The following is a 24,261-nucleotide window of genomic DNA, read 5'->3' on the forward strand; positions in this document are numbered from 1 at the left end:
AAAATACCTGCTTGAACTTAATCCTAACTTGTACTGAAGTACCTTTTAGGAAAGGCAAAGTATACCAGTAAGCGTCCTTACATAAGTAATATGAGCTTATTTTTAAAGTTGTTAATAAATTTAGATGGTGGGATTGTTTAGCAGTTACTACAGCCTAGAAAGGCTATAATCAATGTGATCTTATTCCTCACACTCCTGATTATATGCTGAGCAGGGTAGTTGTTAGGTATGATTAGGTAACCTCTTTAGTAAAGGAGCATAAGAGAACTCCAAAGGTTAACCATCTGTTTATTACTTCTGCATGGTTAAGGTAAACATCTTTTTACAGACTATGTTATAACATTATGTAAGATATGCCTTACTTGGTAGAAAAATGTGATATGAAGAAAATAAACCTAGTTTTAGTCAATTAAAGAAGAAAGTATATTTAAAATGATAAACTCTTACACCACATCCTTAATGGTACAAAATGTCAGACTTCTATTGGAACATTGGTATAAAATTTTTATTTTAATAATACAACACATGCGTGGACCTTCCTTACAGTTTAACATCCTATCCTAGGATTTTTTATCAGATCCCAGAGTACCTCTAATACTTCACACAGAGTTAGGTTGAACCAAATGAAATTGCTGATTATTGTTATTTTTGACATATACAATAATTCTATACAGTTCAACCTAACATTGGTTCAGCAGCATTTCACTTTTCTATAGGAAACAGTCTTTAACTACCTTTTCATCCATCATTTGAACTTCTTTGCCTAAATATATTCTAACAATAGAATCCCTAGAGGAATATGAATAATAGATAACGCCCTTGTACGTGGTTAATTCAACTGTACCATAAACAACAGGAGTAGGCTTTCTCCCCACACCCTTCTCCATTTCCAGCAGAATTGCCTTATCATTAGGTGCTAAACAATACTCTATCTACCAAATATAGTTGGACATTTTACATGTGGCATTTTCAACTTTAAGGAGCAACCATATGCTGTTTGGTTGATGAAGACTTTAAACTCAAAACTAATAAAGAAAGATCCCAGCAAGCACCTTATGAACTCTTAACAAAATACAGCAACAAAAGACTAAAATATAGTACTTACATTGTATGTAAAATAGCTTTAACATAAATTGCAACAGTTTAGGAAATTTTTTTTTAGATATTGTAGCCTCTTAGAAATGCTCACTTCTACTTTACCTTTGCTAATCAGAAACTGCACGGTGCACAAATGACCAGCTCTTGCGGCTTTCATCAAAGGTGTTCTTCCACCTTCAGATTCATGTTCCTAGCAAAGAAACACAAAATAATACATCACTGCCAATTAATTACCCATCTATTTTAAACACTTAGTACTAGTGACATAAGAAATTATGAAGATTTAATACTTACTCAGTGTAGTCACTTATGTTACCTACCTCAATTCCTCCAAAATGTTGGATTGATTTCAGTTCACATTAGATGGTGTAACTTTCTAAGAGCAAGTTCAGTTTTGCATACCAAATAATAATGGTTAAAGGCTTATGTTTAGTTTGATTCCCAAAGAGAAGTAACTGCATTTTTCTAATGCTAAGATTAAATAGATTTTTCCCTAACTCTTCACCTGAACTAAGAAAAAGGAACTTTAGTTTTGTAAAGTGGTTATGAGGACCTTGATCTCACCATATCAGAAGCCAATAAAAACTCTATCAAAGGATAGTAAAAAAAAAAATCCCTGAAGAAAAACACTATGGTATTTCAGGAGTAAAGGGAAAAGGAAAAGGAAAAACATATCAATGAACAGATAATTTTCAGAGTAGAAATTGAGTGCTTGAATAGCCAGAGGCAAAAGAAGCAGTCTTAACAATAGCAGAAAGAACGTTATTTTTCCTAGGAAGTTTGCCGGCAAGAGAATAAATGATAAAACAGCTTCCAACCATCCTAATAAACCACTTAAAGCATCTTGCTTGTATGGTAAGTAGCACTGTCTGTTGGGAGACCTGTGAACTCTTACTACATGCATCTAAGTATTAAAATGTAGCTAACAGATGACTTCTATGAAAAGTTTTCTCATCTATCTCCTCTTTCACTATGTATGCAAACAATAATTTCTGTTGTTCTGGTCCTCTTCTGTTACTAAGAAAAATTTGACAAAGAATGCTGATTTCTCCTAATTAACTCAGAGAATCCCTTAGCCACCACACAGTTAACCAGTCTATATACAAAACTATATATGATCTACAACTTAGGCAAACTAACAGTAAGAAATAGAATAGATTGGCAACCCAATAGAAACTTTAAACTGGACTGCAGTGACAGGAATCTTACTCTAAAAATTTTTTTCTTTTGTCTTGATAGTATAGACTCTCTCAACCTCCCATAAACATTAGTTTATGCTTCGACTTTTTGTTATGCATATTGATTAGACAACGATCTTTATTAAATCTAAGTTATGAAGAATGAATAACTATAGATAACGCCAAAATAAACTGGCTTCAGAATTTTGAACTTAGGTAAATCTAAAATTCTGGCAATTTATTTCAAACAAAACGGAATATAAAATATGAAGGTCTTACTCAGAAAGACCTAGAAAGTAGTGTCAACTACACACTGGAAAAAAAATGCTCCTTTAGCAATTGTTATTTCCCCTCCTGCCTCAGGGCCTTTTTGCTTAAGCTGCTCTCTCTTCCCTGTAGCACTTCTTATTAGCTCCTTTTCATCCTTCATGTCTCAAGTGAAGTGTTATTTCTTCAAGGAAGACCTCCTTGAACTTTCTGGCTAGATCAATTTTCCTATTATTGACTTATACCTCTATGAACCGTTCCTTCATAAGTTCCAATCATGTATTAGTTTAACTATTTGGCTAACGTCCACCACTCAACTGTAAGTTTCATGAGAACGGCAACCATTTACATTTTTGCTTACTGTTATATAGCTAATGTCCAAAGCAATGAAGTGCCTGAATACTGTTTACCAAGAAGGAACCTAAACACGACTGACCTCTCAAATCTTTCCTCTCATAAAACTAAAGTTTGAAGTTTTAATTTTCTATTAGGTAAATACGAGAAAGAAAAGTGAATTTAACAAGAAATTAAGAGTAGTAGTTACACATAATAAGACATTCATTATCTGCATTTGATAATACATTATTACTAGAACATGGGTGGGCAATACTAATGTCACTTTCCCTTTTTTTCCCTTTCTTAGCTTAAGCCTGGCAGTGAAACCCATCAACATAACTAGATCCTATGAGTAACGGCAAAGACAAGATTCTGAAAGCTTTGCTTCAGAATAAACTTTTAAAGTAACTGTTAAGTTCTCTATATTTAAAACATTCCCATAGCTGTTAAAAATAAGAAATCAGAAAGTACTATTCCAAGATCCTCACCCCAAGTGAAGCTTCAAAATTCAAAATAATAAAATTTCAGAAATAAAAGGTGTAAAAAGCTGCTTATTATGTTTCCTTATAAATACAGTTATTCCTTTGGTTTTGAACAATATGTTTGAGAAACAGTTGGTAAAACAATGCTACAACTTTATAAAGTATTTATACTATTTTATGTCCTCAAATTAATAATGTGTATCAGACAATATGTAATCATTTCCCCAAATGTCTGACCACTATATCCTTCTTTTAAAATAGGAATTAAATTTATTTATACAGTTGACCCTTGAAAATTGTGGGCTTGAACTGCCTGAGTCATTTACACATTGGTATCTTAAGTACTACGCTACAGGATACGTGGTTGTTTGAACACATGGATGCAGAACCTTGGATACCAAGGGTGGACTGTAAAGGTACACTTGGATTTTCCACTGTACATGTCAGCGCCCTAATCCCCACGTTAGTGAAGGGTCAACTGTGCTGCTTACTAATCAGTGTTGGATTTATTATTTCAGCCAGTATTTGTTCAAGATTAATACAATTTTAGGATATAAATTATTATTTTTTCCCTTCATAAACACAAAATTATTTTTGAAGGCTATAAACTTAGATATTGTGCAATTTAACATTTTTTCTTTCTCTTTTTTGGGGAAAAGCTAGAATAATATAGGGATTATCAACTGCTTGAACATTTAGTAACACATATAATTCCATCTAGGCCTCTTATCTTCAATGGATAGATGATTTAAAACTACTGATTCAGCCTGTATTATAGCTATTGTTCTATTGAGGGTTCCTTGAATCAATTTTGATAATTTATATATTTTGAGGAAAAAACAGTATTCATTTCATCTAAGTATTCAACTTTATTGATTGTTCATATGATTGCCTTATAAATTTTAAAGTTCTTTACTGTATCATATAGTTATAACTCCCCTTAAGTTTCTATCATTTACCTGTCATTTTCCCTTTTGAAAAAAGGTGGGCTTATTTTATGTATTTCAGACTATTTTAAAAATCAGTTTTAATTTTTGCTTTTTAATCCCTATTTTTGTTGTCTTCTATTCTATTAACTTTTAATGTCCTTCCTTCTTTGTGCTGTTGTTCCTTTCTTAGCTTCATTTCCACACACACACACACACACACACACCCTCTCTCTCTCTCTCTGCATATAATTTTCCTACTAAGGACAACTTTAGTTGCACCCTCTCACCCAAGTTTTGATGTGTAGTTTTGGGATAATATCTATTTTGTAAATTTTACTGTGATTGCCTTTTAAACTCATGAATTATCTAAAAGTATTTTTCTTCATTTTCTAGTTGTATGGGATATTTTTAAAAAAGGTTTTATTATTGATTTGTAATTTTAAAACAACAGAGATCAGAGAGTGTAGTTCATATGATTAAAAAGTTCATTTTACAGACTTTTTAGTGGCCTAAAACATGGACAAATTTTATGCATATTACACGTATTAGAAAATAACATATACCATATTTATTGGAAATAAAATGTTAGCTTTCTATAAGAACAAACTTGATTTTTCTGTTAACACTTGTTTGATCTATTTGATCTATCATAGTGAAGTGTGTGAAAAAAATCCTATTACTACAAATGTAAAACTAATTTTCTTGTAATTTTGTAATTTTCTCTTATCTGGAGGATGGATGTGAGTAACTGATTGTTACACCAGTTGGGGGAGCATTTATCTCTAAAAATGATTTTGGCTTAAAATTCCATTTTGTCTGATATTAATATTGCCTTACATAACTTTTTTCATTACTTTGTCAACCTTTCCCTGTCATTTTCCTTTAGGTTTTCCTCCTGAAGACAGAATTTTACTAGATTTTGGTTTTGAATCAAATTCAAAAGACTGCCCTTATAAATAGGCTTATATTTGTTCTGATTCATAATATATTTTTCTAAAAAAGAGTCTTTAAAGTTATTCAGTACCTGATTATCCTCTCCTGAACAACACAAAGATTCTAGCATGGTTTTAACTTTCTAACATATTCTTCTGAATTTCTGTCATACTACTGCTGTCTAGACTTTTAGTACTACTTTGGTTTTAAGCATAACAATTTCGGCTTTATACTCACAAATTTATATTTATATTTTACCAATCTCTTTGCTTACCGTAGCTTTTTGCATCCCACGCCTTCCTCCAGGGCTCATTTTTCTCCTGATTGATGTACATATCTTTTAGTAGTTCTTTTGGCAAGGGTCTGAAATGGTAAATTCTTTTATTCTTTGTAGATCTGAAAATATGCTTATTTTTCCTTCTTTGGAATGCTAGTGGAGTACAAAGTTCTATACTGTGCTATTTTCTTCTGGCATTTTGAGGACATTACTCTCCATTGTTTTCTGTGATTATTACTCTTGATAAGAATCTGTCAACAATTTGATTGTTGTTTCTTTGTAGATAATGAATTTCTCTGCCAGTACCTTTTAAGATTTTTCTTTATCCGGAAAATTCTGATGTTTCATGTGTTCTCCTTGGTGATTGATTTTTCTATAAAGGATTCACATCAGGTTTCAATTCTAGAAAATTCTCCATCTTTATCTCTTCAAGTATTGCCTCTGTTTTCTGTTTCCACCCTCTCCTGCAGGAACTTCAAATGTATGGTAGAGCCTCTTAATCTATCCCCTTTCTCTCAATTTCTCTCTCATATTTTTCATCTCTTTATCTTTCTGCTACATTGTGTTACTTCTTATTTTATCATCTTATTCATTCTTTATTCATTGTCCAATACACTGTTTATCCTATATACTGAATTTTTATTTCCACAAGTTTTTCCCCTGAAAGTTTAAATGTTTTATTTCAAATTTAGCTGTTCTTAACTCATAATCATAAGCTTTTGTTTCATTGCCTCACATTGTTTTAGGGCTATTGTTCATAGTTTAAAATAATCATGTTTAAAACCTGTAAGTTTAAGTCTTTTATTTCAGTTTCCTTGGGCTCTTCTTCTGTGTTGCTGCTTTTTGTTTGCTTTCATTTTGACTATCTCTCTTGTGTAGACTTGCTCTTTAGCTTTATGCATTTTTTTACTTGAAAAAGCTCATTTTGTATTGGAGTTGCTTTTTCTTTTATTTCCATCCACAAACTTATTGTTTTCTCATCAGATGGTTTGAAAGTTGCCTCAGTCTGGTCCATTCTAGAAGTAGATCTTTCCTTGGCAACTTAAGCTTCTGATTCCATGAAGTTATTTCTGTTCTGCTCACTACATCAAATAATGTTGTCCTCCAAGTTCTTAGTTACACTGTTGTCTTTGCAGCTTCCCTCTATGAAAAACAATTAGATAATTTCTAACTGCAATCCTGGGCAGTTGCTTGGAGACTTTTCTCCAACTTGCTTCACAGGTGGGGCAATAACGTACGAGTTCCGTGCTTCAGTCAAGTAGACTATAGATCTATTGGCCTGTTTCATGTAAGATGCATTCCATCCCTATTCCTTTTTAGAAGATGAAATCCCAGCCCCCAGTGCCCATTTCTTTTAGGTTTAATTCTCTTTGGGCCTATAGCTTCAGCTGTGGATCCATGCTCCATTTCTAGCCCACAGAGTTCTTTAATCCTGTTTCTGAGTATAGCTACATATTTTTAATTTACTTTGTTTTTCTCTCGTTATTTTATTTAATATATTTATGTACTTGAAATGATAGGGAGCAGAAAGACTTCAAATGTACTAACACTGACTTTACCTTCTTGACTGTAAGTCACTTGTTACTTATATCTAAACAACCTTGAGATAGCGGAAAAGGACTCACTTAACATATAATAACCTAGAAAAAAAGAACTTGGCCTTTAAAAAAAATGTATTAGGAGTTTTGTGGATTTCACAGACAGTTTTAGGGATAAAGAAAAAAATTGATTAAAGTTTTCCAGCTTTAAGTAGTGAAATTTAAATATATATATATTATTCCTTAATAAAGAGTTATTTTAAAAGTGGGAGATCATATTTAATTTATTAAGGTAAGCTAATTACTAACAGTTGAAGAAAAGTGGATAATCTGAGCTTATAAGCCCTCCTAATATCTTATCCATGAAAAGTGTTCTGGTTCTGATGAATAACCACTATAAGAAAAAAGGTGCATTTTTTTTTTCTACTTGGCTTTGGATAACAAAATTTAATTTTACAGTAAGGTTTTCTTTTTTTTTTTTTAAAGTTGATTTCCTTTAAAATCACAGTCATGGATACCCAGGGTATTCATGAATATATCTAAGATTGTAACTACCACAGAGGAAGTGTTCCTTGGAGTTGAAAAAAGGACATTGTCTAGGGTGAAAGAACAGAATCAGAGGAGAGGAAAGGGAGACTGTTTTATACTATATATGTACTAGAGGATTCTTATACTCTCCCCCAGGGTATATTCTTCCAACTCACAACTGTATATTAATCATTACCTTGGTGATCTGTTACTGCTCAGATTCATATCGCTCAACAGAAATGAGATGGGAAAAGATTAAGAGGCACTGCTCTAGGGTTTGTGTTAAGCTCAGTTCCTAAAAACCACAAGTAACAAAGAGAAAAACCAAGCTTATTTCAGTTTGGATGGAGTAAGAATGATAATAAAGCAAAGATGGAAAAAGAACAGAACTCAACAATGATGCAGAATAATCGAGAGACTCTAGCAATGTTTCAAAGTGCGGAATATGGAGGACTTATCAGAATCTCCTGGGATATCATTTAACATGCAGACTTCCCACTCCAGATCTACTGAATCTGAACCTCTAAAAGTGGTGCTGGAAATCTCAATTTTAAAAAGTATCCCAAGTTTTGAGACTTACAGCTACAGAGACAGATTTATATTCACATTTCCTTTAACAAATCCAGAGAGAAAGAAATACTTTAGCTGCAATAACACTCAGCTTTATATTCCTGATAGGAGCCAGAGCAATTATGTAAACTGAGTAAAAGTTTACATTTTCACATAATATTTTGTGAGAGAAATTTATTTACTTTCTTCAAAATAGAATGAACATAACATCTCATTCAACAAAGTAAAAATGACGATACTTAATAAGCATTATGATTAAAAGTGGTTTAATACTGAAAAATGTATTTTAGATAGATGCAATCACACACACCCCCCCCCAATTTAAAAATTAAGCACTGCTCCTGAGTTTAAAGAAATCTCTCTGGATTATAATGGATATTAAATTTGCCTGACTTTTAAAACCATCAGGCACAAATTCCATACATTTTTTCAAAAGAAAGGAAGTATTTGCTTATGAACAAGTAAATCACTTTCTTAAAAACCAATTTCAGAATAAGATTACAGGAGATGATTTTAAGAAAATTTAATTTTATAGAAATTAGGGCATGAACAATACAGGAAATGTTTCACTAAACTACTGGTGGGGGTAGTATTTGAGGATTATATTTTAAAAATCCAATATATCATCCTAAATCTGAGTTTCAGATTTTAGATGAACAAAGCTGAATACAAAGGATTTTAAAACTGAAGACTTTTTCTCTGGGGTATCTAAACTCTCCTAATAAGGGAGAATAAAAAGGCACTACCTGAATAAAAAAACTACTTTCACCTAGGTTATTTTTTAGGAATACCACATAAAAGGAATACTAAGGAAGCAAACTACTAGTAATATAAATCTCTTTTTATTGGAACTTCATAATCTTTTTCAATCGAAGAGGATTTCCTTTGTCACCCAGCAAGGTCCTGGAACTTCTTGGCTGGAATTCAGATATCCAGAGTTCTGGTTACCTACATCATCTATCTTTATGTAGTAGCTTACAAGCATCAAAGGCCACCCTCACCTGATGCTTGGCCGGATCTATGCCCTCCAAAATAGTCTTCATGTCCTCCTGCTTGTCCTGTGAAAGGAAAAAGAAGAACTCACGGATCTTATTCCAAAAATGAAAATCACAGTTGGCCATGAAGACCTTGTGAGTGGTACTTCAGGTGCTGGGCTTTGTTAAGTCAGGATCTTCAACTAAAAAGATTCCCCATCTGTAGAGACCATAATCTCCTAAACAAAGCATAATTTTTAAGGGTATGATAATGTGGTTCTCTACCAATATAACTTCAATATAAACCTTAGATATGCATATATAATTCTGCTAAATTATTTGAACTCATGCCTTGCTTTTGCCTCCAAATACAACTAAAGCTATAGAATCAAGAGCACTGTCTTAATATCTAGTCAAGGAAATAATTAAATCAGAAGATTCGGGAATATCAAAAGTTGGGAGAAAAAGTAGGGAAAATACTGCAAGATGATTAAACAGTTATGTAATACCCCTTTCATTATAAACACAGTTAGTGCTCACACTTTTCAACTAAAACGGGAGACTTCAAAGACCTTGAGAGATGGAATATCTATATTTTCTCTAGATCTAGACTCCTATTAGAAAGAAAGTACTTGGAGGTAAGACAGGGAGACAACTGAAGAAACAGTAATAAGCTTTGCAGTCACTGACCAGGGTCAACTAAGTCTCCAAATACGAAATGTGGCCTAGAGAAGGTTTCACTCCAAGTCACTCCTACCTTCTACCCTGGGTGATATGCTTACCCTAAGGGGATGTGTGCTCCTATGGTAGAGGTTTGGTGAGAAAGTATTACGAGACAACTACATGATTTGAAGAAGCTATTAAAGCTCACTTTCTCTCCCTTCCTCATTCCCATATGATTTCCAGCAAATACAAGCCCTAGTCAAATATGAATAAATAAGCACAAAGTATCCAACACAGAGCCTATTAAGAAGTTCCTGTGAAACGGAAACAAAACTTCAGTCAAATACTTCCCTGTACTTTCAAATAAAGAGAGCATGAATGCTTTAAATAGTTGAACAAAGTGATATAACAGCAAGAGGAAATTTAAAAGTGAGTTGGAAGAGCAGAAGAAAAGAAGTAATAATGAAACCATGAAAACCACACTAGAAGCAGCAACAAGCATACAGAAAAAATAGTGACCTGGTAGAAGGGCTTAAGAAAGAAACAATGAAGAGGAAAAGGACAATGAAATGAAAAGAATCAGACATAAAGATAAAACAAATAGAGGATATCCAATATATGGATAATAAATATCCCAGAAGAAAACAGAACAGAAAAAGAAGTATTCAAGGTTGTAGTAGAAGAAAATTGGAAGATGAGAAGGAAAAAGAAAAGGAGAAGGGGAAAAGGATGAATTAAAATCTTCAGATAGAAAGTACTCAGTGTTTTCCACGAAAAATTATTACAGAATAACAAACACCAAGGCACATCCTGGTGAAATCACAGAGGTCTAAGGATAATAAAAGAATCTTATGATATTCCAGGCGGAAAAAAGAAAGTCACTTACTTATAATGTGGAATATTCTACCAGGCTCTGGCCTGGTACCAGAAGGCAGCAGAACAGAGAGCTTAGAATTTTGAGGGGAAAAAAACAAGTGATTCAATAATTTTATGTTCGGCTACATTCATGTATAAATACAACACACAGTAGTCTCAAAAATGCAAGCAACTGTGAATTCCTTTTTTTGGCTGAGAAGAGGAAATTCAAATCAAAATACCAGTATCAGTCACCAAAAAGGTGAGTCAAATTCAGGAAAACAGAAATTAAGAGGCTATATAATTTGAAAGACTAGTGAGGTAGATACTGAATCTACCTAAATATATAGTTAAACAACTTCAAGAAATAGGGCCATAAAACAGAATGTAAATGTTACAAAATCATGACAGTGTAATAATAAAATAACTCATGAAAAGTCCTATGGTGGAAGACACATTAATCTCATCTTCAGAATGAAATCAGTAAATATGGTCTGATATTTAGTTTTTTTAAATCAGTTTCTTTTTTAAACAAAATATTTCAAAAATTGCATTTGCAAATTGTCTGAATAGCCTTCCAGAAAGTAACTTAATACCTGTGTTTTACACAGTTCACCAAAGTTTGGGGAGCAATTAGTGAGCAGCTCATAGGTCTATTTGGAACACAGAGATTCTTTTTAGATAAAATGAAAAAGGAGACTCTGATCCGAGATTAGAAAATTAAATCATTTTTTTAGAAAAAGGAAGAAAGGAAGGAAAGAGTTAAAGAAGAAATCCAACTCATGTTAATGAGAATATGGTGAATCAAAACACCTTAGTTGTTAACAGAAGTGTAGTCTGGTTCAGCATTTTTGAACAATTTGGCAGCAGCTTTCAAAATTTTAGACTTGGACCCTCTGATAACCAGCAATTTCAATTCCAGGAATTTATCCCTATAGATATATTCATAAAAATAGCAAATATATGTAAATATGTATAACAATATTTAATGTAACACCATTTGTAATATTTAAAACCTGTAATAACCCAGATATTTATGAGTAAATAAATGGTTAATAAATTATATAGAACACTGGATACCTGTGAAAAAGAATGAGAAATCTATAGGAATTGACAGAAAAATATTACAGAGAAAAAAAGTTTCAGAACAGTATATGTGATAACAAATCCATTCACATAAAGACATATAGCCCACAGGCATAGAATATATATATGCTTAGGTGTATAGTAATGTCAAGGACATACAACATACTGCTTAAATTTTTTTTTAATCTTATGAAAGAAGATCTAGTCTACATTTCTATTTCATAAGATTTAATATACATAACAAACTGGTCCTTTAAAATATGTTTATTTTAAGGGAAGTCCCCATCAAATCTCATCTCAAAGGAAATAAATTCCAGGAATAAAAAACAAAGGATGCTCATGTATCCATGTTCAAATCACCCAGTTTCCATTAGCTCAACTATTCTAGGAAAATGCCCACAAAAGCTCATTTGGCTGGTAGAAAAGCAACAAGGGTCAGAGAACTTACTTTATGGTTAGGGATGAAAATCAGTGCTAGACCAGTATGACATACTCATAGGATTCAGTTTACTCAGTACAAAAGTGCTTCAATTTTTATTCTAAAGTTAAAAATAATAAACCTGTAAAACCTATGATCAAATCTACAGAGAAAATTAGTGTAGAAAAAATAAAAACTCTTTCAGTAAGGTATTACACAAAGAATCAAATATTGATTATATGTGTTTCTTTCAATATGTGACTTTTTGTCATACATACATAAAATGTCCCTTGAAGGATACTAAAAAAATGAGCAACACTGCCAATAGAGAGGGAAAATGGGTACCCATGGGACAGTTTTATATTCTGTGAATTTTGAACCATGTAATGGTATTGCCTATTTAAAAATAAGAAAAGTATTTTTATCAATCAATTATAAACTTTTGTTAAAAATTTAGCCAAGGGAAGGAAAATAACTGATTTGTAAAGAATCAATTATTACTCAATATGGCAAAGACCCCATACTTAGCAACACTGTGTGACTGCCACACTTCTTAAGATTGGTTCTATTTTTTTCTCTGATTTATTTCATCTAAAGCAGACCTATTATGAGCATAAAGAAAGAAACCATGTCCTAGCTCGTCCTTGGAAACCTTTGTCTTCCGCCCCTATCTTCAAGGTAGCAAACATCTTACAGTAAAACAGTATTTCTAAATTCCTTGTGTCTCACTGAACACTGCCTATGTATACTTGAAAGCCAAAGCTGAAAAAACAATCCTAAACAAAGGAAATTTTGAAAAGTTTGAAGGCATGTAAGATGAGAAGAAAGGGATGTAACAAAGTTTATTCTGCCCCTTGAAATAAACTTTAACTGTAGGAAAAGAAGAAAAAAATTCACAACTGAACAATCCCAAAGATAACTGGAGAAACTATGTTCTTGAGGAAATAGTTTACTTAAAACAAAAATCCACATCAATGAAACTCTTCCTATTTATTTGACAATATTTAAGTAGATAAAATACTGATAGTAAAAAGATAGGGTGGAAGAGATGATGATTTAGCATTATAATACTAGATGATTCTTAATCTTTATTGGGGTAGACTTACCAAATTATTGTATATTTTAGGGGTTGGTAACTTTTATCTATTAAAATAATCTGTAAAATATTTCATAAAGCTAAATCTGCTAATTAACTGTAAACAACCCCCAAAATAATGTTTGGATAATTTAAGATACATTTGGTATACACAAAGATTTTAAGAGAGAGAATAATTTATACCTTAAAATTTCATTTTCTTCAAGGATTCCATAGTACTTTACACATTCTCGGGCTAAGCACTCAAGATCACCTAGTCCATCTAATACATTCAAACAGGTAGTTGGCTAACTTGTTCTTTACTAGCATAAAATTAGATTTCTTAAACCACATTGCTAAAGATCTTCTGGTCCAAATCCCTCATGAAAAAAGGAAAGGGGAAAGGTGAGGGAGAAAAACAAAAGAAGACTAGGGAATCTAAGTGATTTGCCGAAGGATACCTAGCAGAGCCAAAGCAAGAATATTTAAGTATACTACAGGATGCTAATGTGTTTTAATACAAATTTTCTTTCCTTACAATGCATTCACATTGTATTATACCTATAATCACATCAAATACTAAAACAAATCTGAGACCAAAAACAAAAAATAGTATGCAGAGGAAGAAAACACATAAAGGGATAATAATCTTTATTTCACTATAAAGTGATTCCCATTACAGGGGTAACAAGAGATGCAAATAGCAGGAAGATATGGATTAAGTGATTTGTTCAACGCTCTCAGCTTATTGAGTAATCTTGATACTTATAGAGCAGTAACACAATTCTGCATATTAAATAGGGAGAATTTTTCAAAAACCTCTTGGAATTAATGGACAACATTTTATGTTATTTAATTTTTTTGATTTCTAAAAGGAACATTTTAAGTGGCTTATTTAAGGAATATCAATCTAGTTCAAAGGTTTTAAATAATGGATTATTCAAATCTATGCAATTATTACAGTTAGACAAGCTACATATCAATCCATAATCTTGTAGATATGACAGATATTCAGTGTTTTTGCTTTTACTGGAAATAGCCATAAAACTTTGTTTTGTTTAAAATATTCTTAAAACAAGGGTAAATGAAGCTTCAAATAACTAAGTTTCAAAATTAGAACATGCACATATTTTGAAAATCTACTTGAAAATGCTCAAGCATGCCATCAGTACTGGCTGTGATTTTTTTTAAAAAGCAGTAAAAAAGAAAACACGTAGATTTCCTTTAAAACTAAGTTCTATAGTACACCTACTACACATGTAGAATGAAAAGCCCTAAAACCTCTCAATTTCATCTCAGGAAACAATACAAGAAATCCAAACAGCTGTGTGTTAAATATTTTTAAAATCATAATTAATATCCTAGCTGATTTTAGTGCAAAATATTTTTTAAAACGGGAAACAACAGCTTTCAAACTCATTTTAAAAAAAATAATAAAACCTTCAATTATGGCAAAAGTTAAGCTCTAAAAATCTAACAAAGCATAGGGATTGGTACAGGTGTCGGTACAGATTATGTTCCAAAGGTTGACTTCTACAGTCTTATTTAAAACTGAAAGTAAAAATAGTTACTCCCAAAATGAAGGTTCTCAGCCAGCCCACCAAAACAAAATGAAACAAAACACCTCCACATTTTTAACTTAAAGACCTACCAAACCTAGATATCAAGAACACATCTATGGGATGCCAGGAATGGAAAACATCTTCAAACCACTGGAAGAAATTACTATAGCTCCAAACAGATACTAGGAGGTGTCAGCAAAGAATGAAGGACAAGAAAGATGCCTTGTAAGGTCCACCTAGTAAGAATTATCAGCCATTTTTTCTTGGGACTCAGGAACTGATCTGTCTGCTTTACTCATTTCTTGTTTTTGATGAGGTCTTCTCTTTCTACCCTCTGGCTTATAGAAAAGCCTGAAATCACAAAGTTTATTTATAGGTTTTAAGTACTAAACTTACTATACTTTTCCATACTTCCCACACTTTCTATAAAGACCAAGAATTCCTTTTTCCCATCAGGAAAAGAACTAATAATAAAACTGAAATGTCTCTCCACAGACAGCAAAAGCATGAAATAGGCAATATATTTTTAAAAGTGAAAAATTAATATATAACTTAAAAGGAGAAAAACAGAAAAAGTTATATACATGAAGTTATTAAATCTAACAGTATTTCTAACAGTGAAAAATAAAAAGCAACTCAAGGTTTAGGGTTCATCAACTTGATGGAATATTACACAAGACTTATAAATACAGAGAATATGTAGCAGTAGGGAAAAGATTATGATAGAATACATAGCCAGAAAATAGAAAATAACTGTATGATTATAATTACATGTAAATATGAATGCAAAGACAGATCACAAAATAGAAAAACAATTACATTAGAATAGCAGTATTACATTTGTACTTAAGATATATATTAATCTGAGCTACTTTTTAATCTTATATTTTGAATGTAAAACAGTATGGTAACTCTAAATCCTGTCTGTTCATTTAATAAAATTTGTTTAAGGATCTCTAATCACAGACAATTTACCTAATTCCAGAAGACTATAAAAATAAAACATTTAAAAATATTTCATAACAGATTTTTAATTCTGTCAAGATTGGTAATGTTTTCCTATACTTTAGAGTGCATTTAACAGATAGTTCCTCCTTTTCTTATTTAATATTTTTAGAAGAACTCCTAATAAACAAGAAAGTGACTTTGCTATGGAAAAATGGAATAAGGAAAAGAGAATTCTGATAAAAATTCAGAGGATAAGAGTATTAAACTTTGCTAATAGTAGCTAAGCTTTTATGCTGCACCCTATTTCTTTATTTCAAGTGATGAAATACTTCAATTCTTAATTTTATAGATGACCCAAAGCAAATCTAAAAAAAAACTCAAATATAGAACAAAGGCAGATGATTAAGATCTACTTAACATATCTGTCATAATTTTCAAACAAAAAAAGTACACCTCCTAGAAATTCTAACTGATAGGGCAGATCCTGATTAATGAGAATGAATGCTAGTATTATCACTACAATATTTAGTATTAGTAGAAATGATTATAAATAAATAGAATTACTATATTATACATTAATTTTAGTTAGTAATTATTTTACAGTAATGTTCTCAGATATTTTTGGAGAAATATCTGTTACTGGAAATGATTTAAAAGGCAATACACAATTGCACAATTTTTTCTAAATAACTGAAATCAATGAACTTGATTCTCTGCAACATTTATAACTATTTATGTCTTTGTAGATTTTTGAGAAACATGTAAGGGAACTCTGGGAGGAATTCTAGAAAGCACTTTAAAGTACTCTCACAAAATAAAAATAAGTCAAAGCACACATTTCAGAAAGAAGCATGAAACTTAAAATGGGATATTATCTACAATTTCCCATAGTTGCAGGGATTATTACACATATGAACCTGTCATCTAATTTGAAACTTTACAAAGCCAAAATAGAAGACACTGAAAGAACAGAGAAAGCATAGAATGCTGTAATAACGTTGTTAGGAACATGACAGTAGCTATATTTTAAATGTCTAACTAATCAGAAAAACAAAAGAAATCACTCAGTGATTTGACAGGTTATTCTGTTCTATAAACATACCATTGAATCTATGATATGTCTAACAAAGGGCAGTTACAAAGGTTCAGGAATGTCAAATGGGATTAGGGTGAGAGAAGGAAACAAACGAATGGTTTTACCTAGGAAAAGAAAGTATGTTCTTTTAAAAACTTTTCAAATATACCTAATAAATGCAACAACTAGAACAAATAGCCAAACTTTTTGAAGTTACTTTATACAAAGCAGGCAAACTATTAATTTTCTTTACTAGTATCTTTTAAGTGTTAAAAATAAATGAATATTAACATTCACACAAAAATACTTGAAATTAAAAATATCTTACTAAATCAGCTCCTGCTTGAAGCAAAACATCTGCAACATCTGTATGTCCATTTTCACAAGCGTAGGTTAAGGCTGTGTCTCCTGTTGCTGTTGTAGCATGAACATTAGCACCTGGCAAACAAACAAACAAAAATCATACAATTATTTTGTAAATTTTCAAATTATATTAGATAGTCCCATTTTGCAATTTGGTGGAACTCATAAACTCTAAAAGTAAAAATAGAAGAATATAATTTAAGTATCTTAATTTTCCTTTAAATATATTTTGAAAAAAATGCTTTTAGCTACACAGAAAGGAACTATACCAAATATAAAAAATTCAATACATCCCCAGGAAGATATACCCTAAGAAATAAAATATAAAAGCTGCAAAACAAAAAATGTCAAAGTTTTCTGAAATCATACTGGTGGTAGTTTTGGTTTCTATTCTGAGACAGTTCTATGGATATTGTGGTAAAAATCAAATGAATAATTCTTTGATGAGAAGTGAAATTTTAGGCAAGGTTGAGAGAAAACCCAGATAAAAGACTGCTGAGGTGAAGTAAAACCCTATGGCTCTGAATTGGAAGTACTGACATGAATTCATGTTGAAAAGTAAGCATTTCCTAACCCTAACCAACTAAAATGGCCTAGAGACAATAAAAGGCCAAGCAGAAATATCACCTCCAGCTTATATTGTGGTTTCTAAGTACCATTTCCCATTAAATGGAATTAACAGCTTTTTAAGAGAAATAATTGGTTCTAAGACTGGGACAGAATCTGTATAATATAGACCTGAAACTGAACCCAAATGTAAATTATGGACTTTGGTTGATAATACTGTGTCCATGTTGGTTCATCGATTGCACCAAATATGCCACCCTGATGAGGGATGTTGAGGGTAGAAGAGTATACACATATGAGTGGGGAGGGCTATGTGTAAACTCTCTGTATTTTCTGCTCAATTCTGTTGTGAACCTGAACCTGCTCTAAAAAATAAAGCCTATTAATTAAAAAAAAAGAAAGAAAATAGGAAAAAAAAAAAAAAAAAAAAGATAGGCCTGAAACGCCCTGCCATGTCACAAAGCAAGGAAACTATCAGAGAATATAATGAGGTCATACCAAAAGGAGTTAGGGGCTAAACTTATTGACCAAAGATAGTCAAACTGTCCCATCTTTTGGCAATTTCTACATCAAAAAGAATGAAGACTATGATGGAGTGAAAGCCATCATATATTTAAATCCAAAAGTTCAAAATGATGTTCAAGTCAAAACCAAAAAAATACTTCATTGGCCACCATTAAATGATACTAAGGGACCACTTCATTGTTTGGGAGGGAAAAGTAAAGGGGGGAAAAAATCAAACATTTAAACTATTTTCAAAAGATTTATATCTAAGAATAACCAAAAAGTTGATAAGGGGAAGTTTCTCTTTATAGACATATTCCCATTAATAAACAAGAAAGGAATAATAGAATTTAAAGTATCACCACTTTGCAACCTCTAATAAATTAATGGATCTAAGCAATAGTCATCAATGACTAATAACATCACAAAAACAGAGAAAATCAGACATTTTTATCTCCTGAAGAAAGTACACAAATACTACCCATGAAGTAGTCTTAAAACAAAACAGACATCATACCTGAATTCAATTAAGTCTCTAGAACTAAGTACTACTTTGTGGGAAATCCAAGGAACAGAAAAACAAAGTAAATGAAACAATGGAGATGCACTTAACAAAATCCATACGCTGGGAAGCTAAAGGATAAACATTCCATGCCTTCAACTAAAACTTGCAAGAGAAAAGAAAGATGGAAGAGGAGCCTACAGATTAAAGAGACTATATTGATCAATAGTTACTAAATGAACCGTAGATCAACAAAGTCATTAAACACACACATACACATTTACAAGACTATCAGGAAAATATGAAAACTGCTTGGATATTTAACAATACTAAGGAATTATTATGTTAAAATATTATGTTAGTTGGGGAGGGTATAGCTCAAGTGGTAGAGTGCATGCATCTTGGGTTCGATCCCCAGTATCTCCTCTAAAAAAAAATAATAAATAAACCTAATTACCTCCTCCTCTCAAAAAAAAAAAATTCAGGTTAGAAAACAATATTGTGATTCCTTTTTTAAGTCTTTCTTGGAGTGGTGGGTAATAGCTCGGTGGTAGAGTGCATGCTTAGTATGCACAAGATCCTGGATTCTATCCTAAGTTCCTCCATAAAAAAAAAAAAGTCTGTCTTTTAGAGATACATATTGAAATATTTATTGACAATTCATAAAAATAAATTTATTTCTTAAATAATTTGATTTAAAGAAACTGAAACAAATTTTAAACCGCTTTTATAAATATATATGGTAACAGATGTTAACTAGATTTATTCTAATTCACAATGTATACAAATATTAAATCATTATGTTGTATACCTAAAACTAATATAATGTTATATGTCAATTATATCAATGAAATTTTTAATATTTAATTATTTTTAATAAAATAATTATAAAGAAATAAGTAGGGGACAAATGGGAATATAAATAAAATGAGATTGGCCATGAATTAAAAATGACTAAAGCTGAGTGATGGGTTCTTAGGATTCATTATATTTTCTGTATATTTGAAAAACTACCACAACAAAAAGGTTTTTGAATGTTTTAAAAAACTGTATAGCAAATGTATTAGAAGACCTATTGGACTCTTCTTTAGTACTAAACTATCATAAGAACTTCATGTGAATAAATCACATTGTAATCTGGAAAAATTTTTTTTTAGGTAGAAATCACATAAAAAAGTGCTTCTCAAGCCCCTGAGATAGTTCTGGAAAATACATACTTCAAATTAGCAAAGGTAGCTAAATATGAGAATCAATGGTAATGAAATAGAAAAAACAATGTCAGGAGTTCTAACTTTGAATTTTAGCTCTGTCACTTATTAGTTTGGTTGCTTAGGGAAGTCATGTAACGTGATTGTAGATCAGTTTCCTTATCTGTAAGATGTGTATAATATTTCTTACTATACTAGTGGGACCAGAATGTCTGATATTCAACAATTTCTTAGTAAACATTTATTTCTTACCAATACCATGACTACTTAGAGGGATGTGGGAAGAATGAAGAATGATAACTACTGGTAGAGAAAGACTCTTGAATGGGACACAGAGAGTTACAAAAAATAATGGAGAAATAATGACTCTGTGTCATCCTCACCTCCTCTTATTAACAGAGACTAGGAGGAACTAACTTCTCCCCTCCAGAAGCCACATATCATTCAATCTAAAGAGTATATATACATACACTAACTACAGCAAATAATAGTATTTGAATCAGGAAAGATGTCAGCTTGTACGGCTGGTTTGTGCATTGTTTCAAAATCTAAACAATCATTCAAATCACTAATGATCTAGATTGAGAAATTATTTCAACAATAATTCACCGAAAAATTGAGGCTGGGCTATACTCAAATTAATGTAACAGTGAAAGCCCAAAAAGGATGAATAAAGTTTTGCTAAATATTTTCTTTTCCTTTACATATTAATTTCTTGAAACATCAAGTTTTAAACAATTTATCAGATGTAGATAAAAAGAACATTTTTATATCATTTCTAAAGGATATATGAAGGTTTCTGCCTATCTGGATCAATTTTTTTTCTGGTGTATCCTTACTTTACTTTAAATAAAGCTACAAATATTCAGTGTAAAAATACTTATTTCTTATTGTTGCTTAACAATGTACAAAGCACAAATTATTTTTAAACTAAGTACTTCTCCTCCCCACCCAAATTCCCACCTGCTCCTCCTTTCTTTCTTTGAGAAGAGAGAATTGTCAAGAAATGAACAGGCTTAAAGGTATCAAATTATAACCTCTAATGTCATCCTCACCTCATCTTATTAACAGAGGCTAGGAGGAACTAACTTCTCCCCTCTAGAAGCCACATATCATTCAATCTAAAGAGAAGGTCAATGAGAAGCCTTATGCTCAATAAGTAAACATTAATAACAATATGAAATCTTTTTTAAAATGACATTTTTAGAGATTTAGAGGCCTAAGAAGAGCAGTCAAATTGTGGAGCTGTATTTCAACTTTCACAAAAATGAAAAAGTTAAGCTTAATTGCTAAAGTTATGAAAGCAATATAAAGGCCTTTTTCTAAGAGGCATTTTTAAATCCACATACCAGCAGCCAGTAAATATTTAACCAACTCCAGGTGTCCCTCCTGAGAAGCCTCCATCAGAGGTGTGGAGCAGCCAAGTTCAATATCAGCTCCCGCCTTAATCAGGAAGTCTGCAACTTCAGAAAATCCTCCACAGCAAGCCAAGGTCAGGGCAGTTTCTTGGGTTTCTTCTGTCTGGGCATTAATATTTGCTCCTGGGGAAAGCATAAAAACAGATAAAACTACCTAAAAAGACTTACGGTAAATATACTGTTTGAATTGTGATAATCATCTCTATCTTCTCTGCTTCTGGGGTTCCTCTCAAGGTGTTGGTAATTTATCATCAATGCAAAAAATGTCTTAGTTGTAGTAAACTTGAGGGTTACTGACACAAAACATCCAAAGGAAACTGATTTTTTTTTTATTAAAGAAGCAAAACTATTTTACCTTGTGCTAAGAGTAGTGCCACCATCTCTTCATGTCCTTCTCGAGCAGCTTCCATCAAGGGAGTGTATCCTTCATCATTAACTTCTTCAAGATTTGCCCCCCTTTCAATAAGTAGAGCTGCCAATTCAACGTGTCCTCCACAGGCAGCTAGCGTTAACGGAGACTCGAATGAATCTGCAGGCATATTCACTTGAGCACCACTATCCAAAAGCAAACGTGCTACTTCTACATGTCCATCCTACAGATTTTCAGAAGTAAAGCAAAAAGAAAGGAATTTTTGTTTTGTTTTCAGATTTTTTTTTTAAGTGAGAGAAGAAAAGCAAGTGTCAATGAAAGACAAGAGGAAAGAAAAGGAGATGCAGCTTAGATGCATAAATATTATCATGCCCATTCAAGCAATTTGAGATCTGTCTTACCAAAAGTCCATTAAAATTATTTTACTTTACTTTGAGCAAGCCCAAAATTTTCCAGTAGAATCAGACTTGTGACATATAGTTACAATTTCAAATAACTTTGAATTTCCAAATTCTCTGAAGTTCTAAAAACTATTAAATCCATAGTCAACAGCACCTCAAAATAATTACTGTTTATTCTACTGCCAGGTCAAATATAGCCATAGCCTCAAACTTAGGTGTCATGTTTAAGTGTATAAACTGTGTTAGATCTATTTAAGAAACAAAGACATGGCAAAAAATAACAACAAATTCGGTGAAGTCATTACCACTTGGGATTATGTCACCAAGCTAAATCCCTATGGACTGACACTACCTTATATTTTTTTTATCACTAGCTTGTTGTAATGAGGCAAAGAATTTTACAGAGATGTAAAAATAAATCTTATTAAATAAATAAGTATCTTATTTACTTATAAATCATTTTAGCATGAGCCCATCTACATAGGTAGTAAGGCAATCAACAATAAAACATTCTCATGAAGGATATCCATTCTATCCTTCTATTACCATAAATAAGCACCTTTAGTTTCAAATTTTATACTTCAAAATTTTATATAGGTCTTAACTCTTGTTGTGGCAAATAAAGACAGATGTTGTGTTCTTCCGTATTTCAAAAATAACCAAAGTATTGCTAATGAAAAGTAAAAACTGAGTACCAAAATAAAGTTTTATCTCTTTTTTTTCCTCACTGGCTGTTTGAAGATCAGCTGCCATCATGAATGACACAGTAACTATCCAGACCAGGAAGTTAATGACCAACTGACTACTTCAGGGGAAATAGTCATTAATGATCAGTCACACTTTCTTGCCTCTTAATATGTCTAGTAATTTTTTATTGTAAGCCATATGCTGTGGATGATCCCTCTTCAAGGCTCTGGATTATCCTGTCCTCCTTTTAAGACTGTGAAATTATGTTCTAGCAGGCAGTGACCAGTCAGTGAATCACACTCATGCTATTGAGGCTTAATTTTAGCATTACGTTCACTCTTTAGTCCTAGAAATGTTTACTCTTTGTTTGGCTATAGTTCCTTGGTCCATGGTTTGGAAGATGCCTAAAGACAGAAAGTTGGAGTGAATGTAAGGTTCATCTCATGTGTTCCATTCTTTCAGTGATCATAGCCCTAGCCCTAACCTGACTGATCATCAAGATATAAAATAATAAAAGTTGACCCAGAAGTGAATCTAATATAGGAGTCAAAGAAAAGAACTTCAAAATAGCTATTAGGTATATTAAAGAAAATTGAATGCCATTTGCAGCAACATGGATGGACCTAAAGATCATCATTCTAAGTGAAGTAAGCCAGAAAGAGAAAGAAAAATACCATATGGTATCACTCATATGTGCAATCTAAAAGAAAAAAAAAGACACTATGAACTCATCAACAAAACATAAACGGACTCTCAGACTTAGTAAACAATCTTATGGTTACCAGGGAAAGGGAGTGGGAGGGGATAAATTTGGAAGTTTGATATTTACAAATGTTAGCCACTATATATAAAAATAGATTTTAAAAAAAGTTTCTTTAGTATAGCACAGGGAACTATGTTGAGTATCTTGTAATAACCTTCAATGGAAAAAAATATGAAAATGAGTATCTTTATGTATATGCAAGACTGGGACATTGTGCTGTACACCAGAAATTGGCACATTGTAATTGACTGTACTTCAATTGGAAAACAAAAAAGAAAATTGAGGGGGAAAAAATGGAGAAACTGGAAGAAAAAATAAATTCCAGCATAGAACCACCTTATAAAAACACCATATCAATAATTACATTTAAATGTAAATGATCTAAACAAACCAATTAAAAAACAGAGACTGGCAGAGTGGGTTACAAAACACGACCCAAATATACACTGTCTACAAGAAATCTAACTTCAGTATAATGACACATGCAGTTTGAAAGAAAAGGATAAAAGCATTTATCAGGCAAACATTAATCAGAGGAAAGCAGAGTAGCCATATTAATATCAGATAAAGGAGACCTCAGAACAAAGAAAATTAAGAGATAGAGAGTTTATATAATGATAAAAGGGTCAATCACAAAGAAGACATAGCAATTCCGAAAATGTACATGTACCGAAATAACAGAGCTC

At 32.0% G+C, this 24,261-nt stretch overlaps 1 protein-coding gene across 11 annotated transcripts in view; it reads right to left on the reverse strand.

Annotated features, from left to right (window-relative positions):
- The window catches only part of ANKHD1 (ankyrin repeat and KH domain containing 1), a 111,904-nt gene that overhangs the window by 46,364 nt on the left and 41,279 nt on the right, over nucleotides 1-24,261 (reverse strand). For 4 of the 11 annotated variants that reach the window (XM_015239491.3, XM_015239488.3, XM_015239486.3 and 1 more), the window contains exons 8-12: nucleotides 21,710-21,947; nucleotides 21,286-21,477; nucleotides 17,121-17,230; nucleotides 9,138-9,194; nucleotides 1,201-1,288 (exon numbers count right to left, since the gene is read on the reverse strand). In XM_015239491.3, the coding sequence (XP_015094977.2) occupies nucleotides 1,201-1,288; nucleotides 9,138-9,194; nucleotides 17,121-17,230; nucleotides 21,286-21,477; nucleotides 21,710-21,947 (685 nt within the window). Of the gene's footprint in view, nucleotides 1-1,200; nucleotides 1,289-5,496; nucleotides 5,587-8,956; nucleotides 9,054-9,120; nucleotides 9,195-17,120; nucleotides 17,231-21,285; nucleotides 21,478-21,709; nucleotides 21,948-24,261 lie in introns of those variants that run through there. The other 7 variants (XM_015239492.3, XM_015239489.3, XM_006204556.3 and 4 more) reach the window with 4 other exon arrangements.

The sequence above is a fragment of the Vicugna pacos genome, chromosome 3 (genome assembly GCF_048564905.1).
Source record: "Vicugna pacos chromosome 3, VicPac4, whole genome shotgun sequence".
Lineage (NCBI taxonomy): Eukaryota > Metazoa > Chordata > Mammalia > Artiodactyla > Camelidae > Vicugna > Vicugna pacos.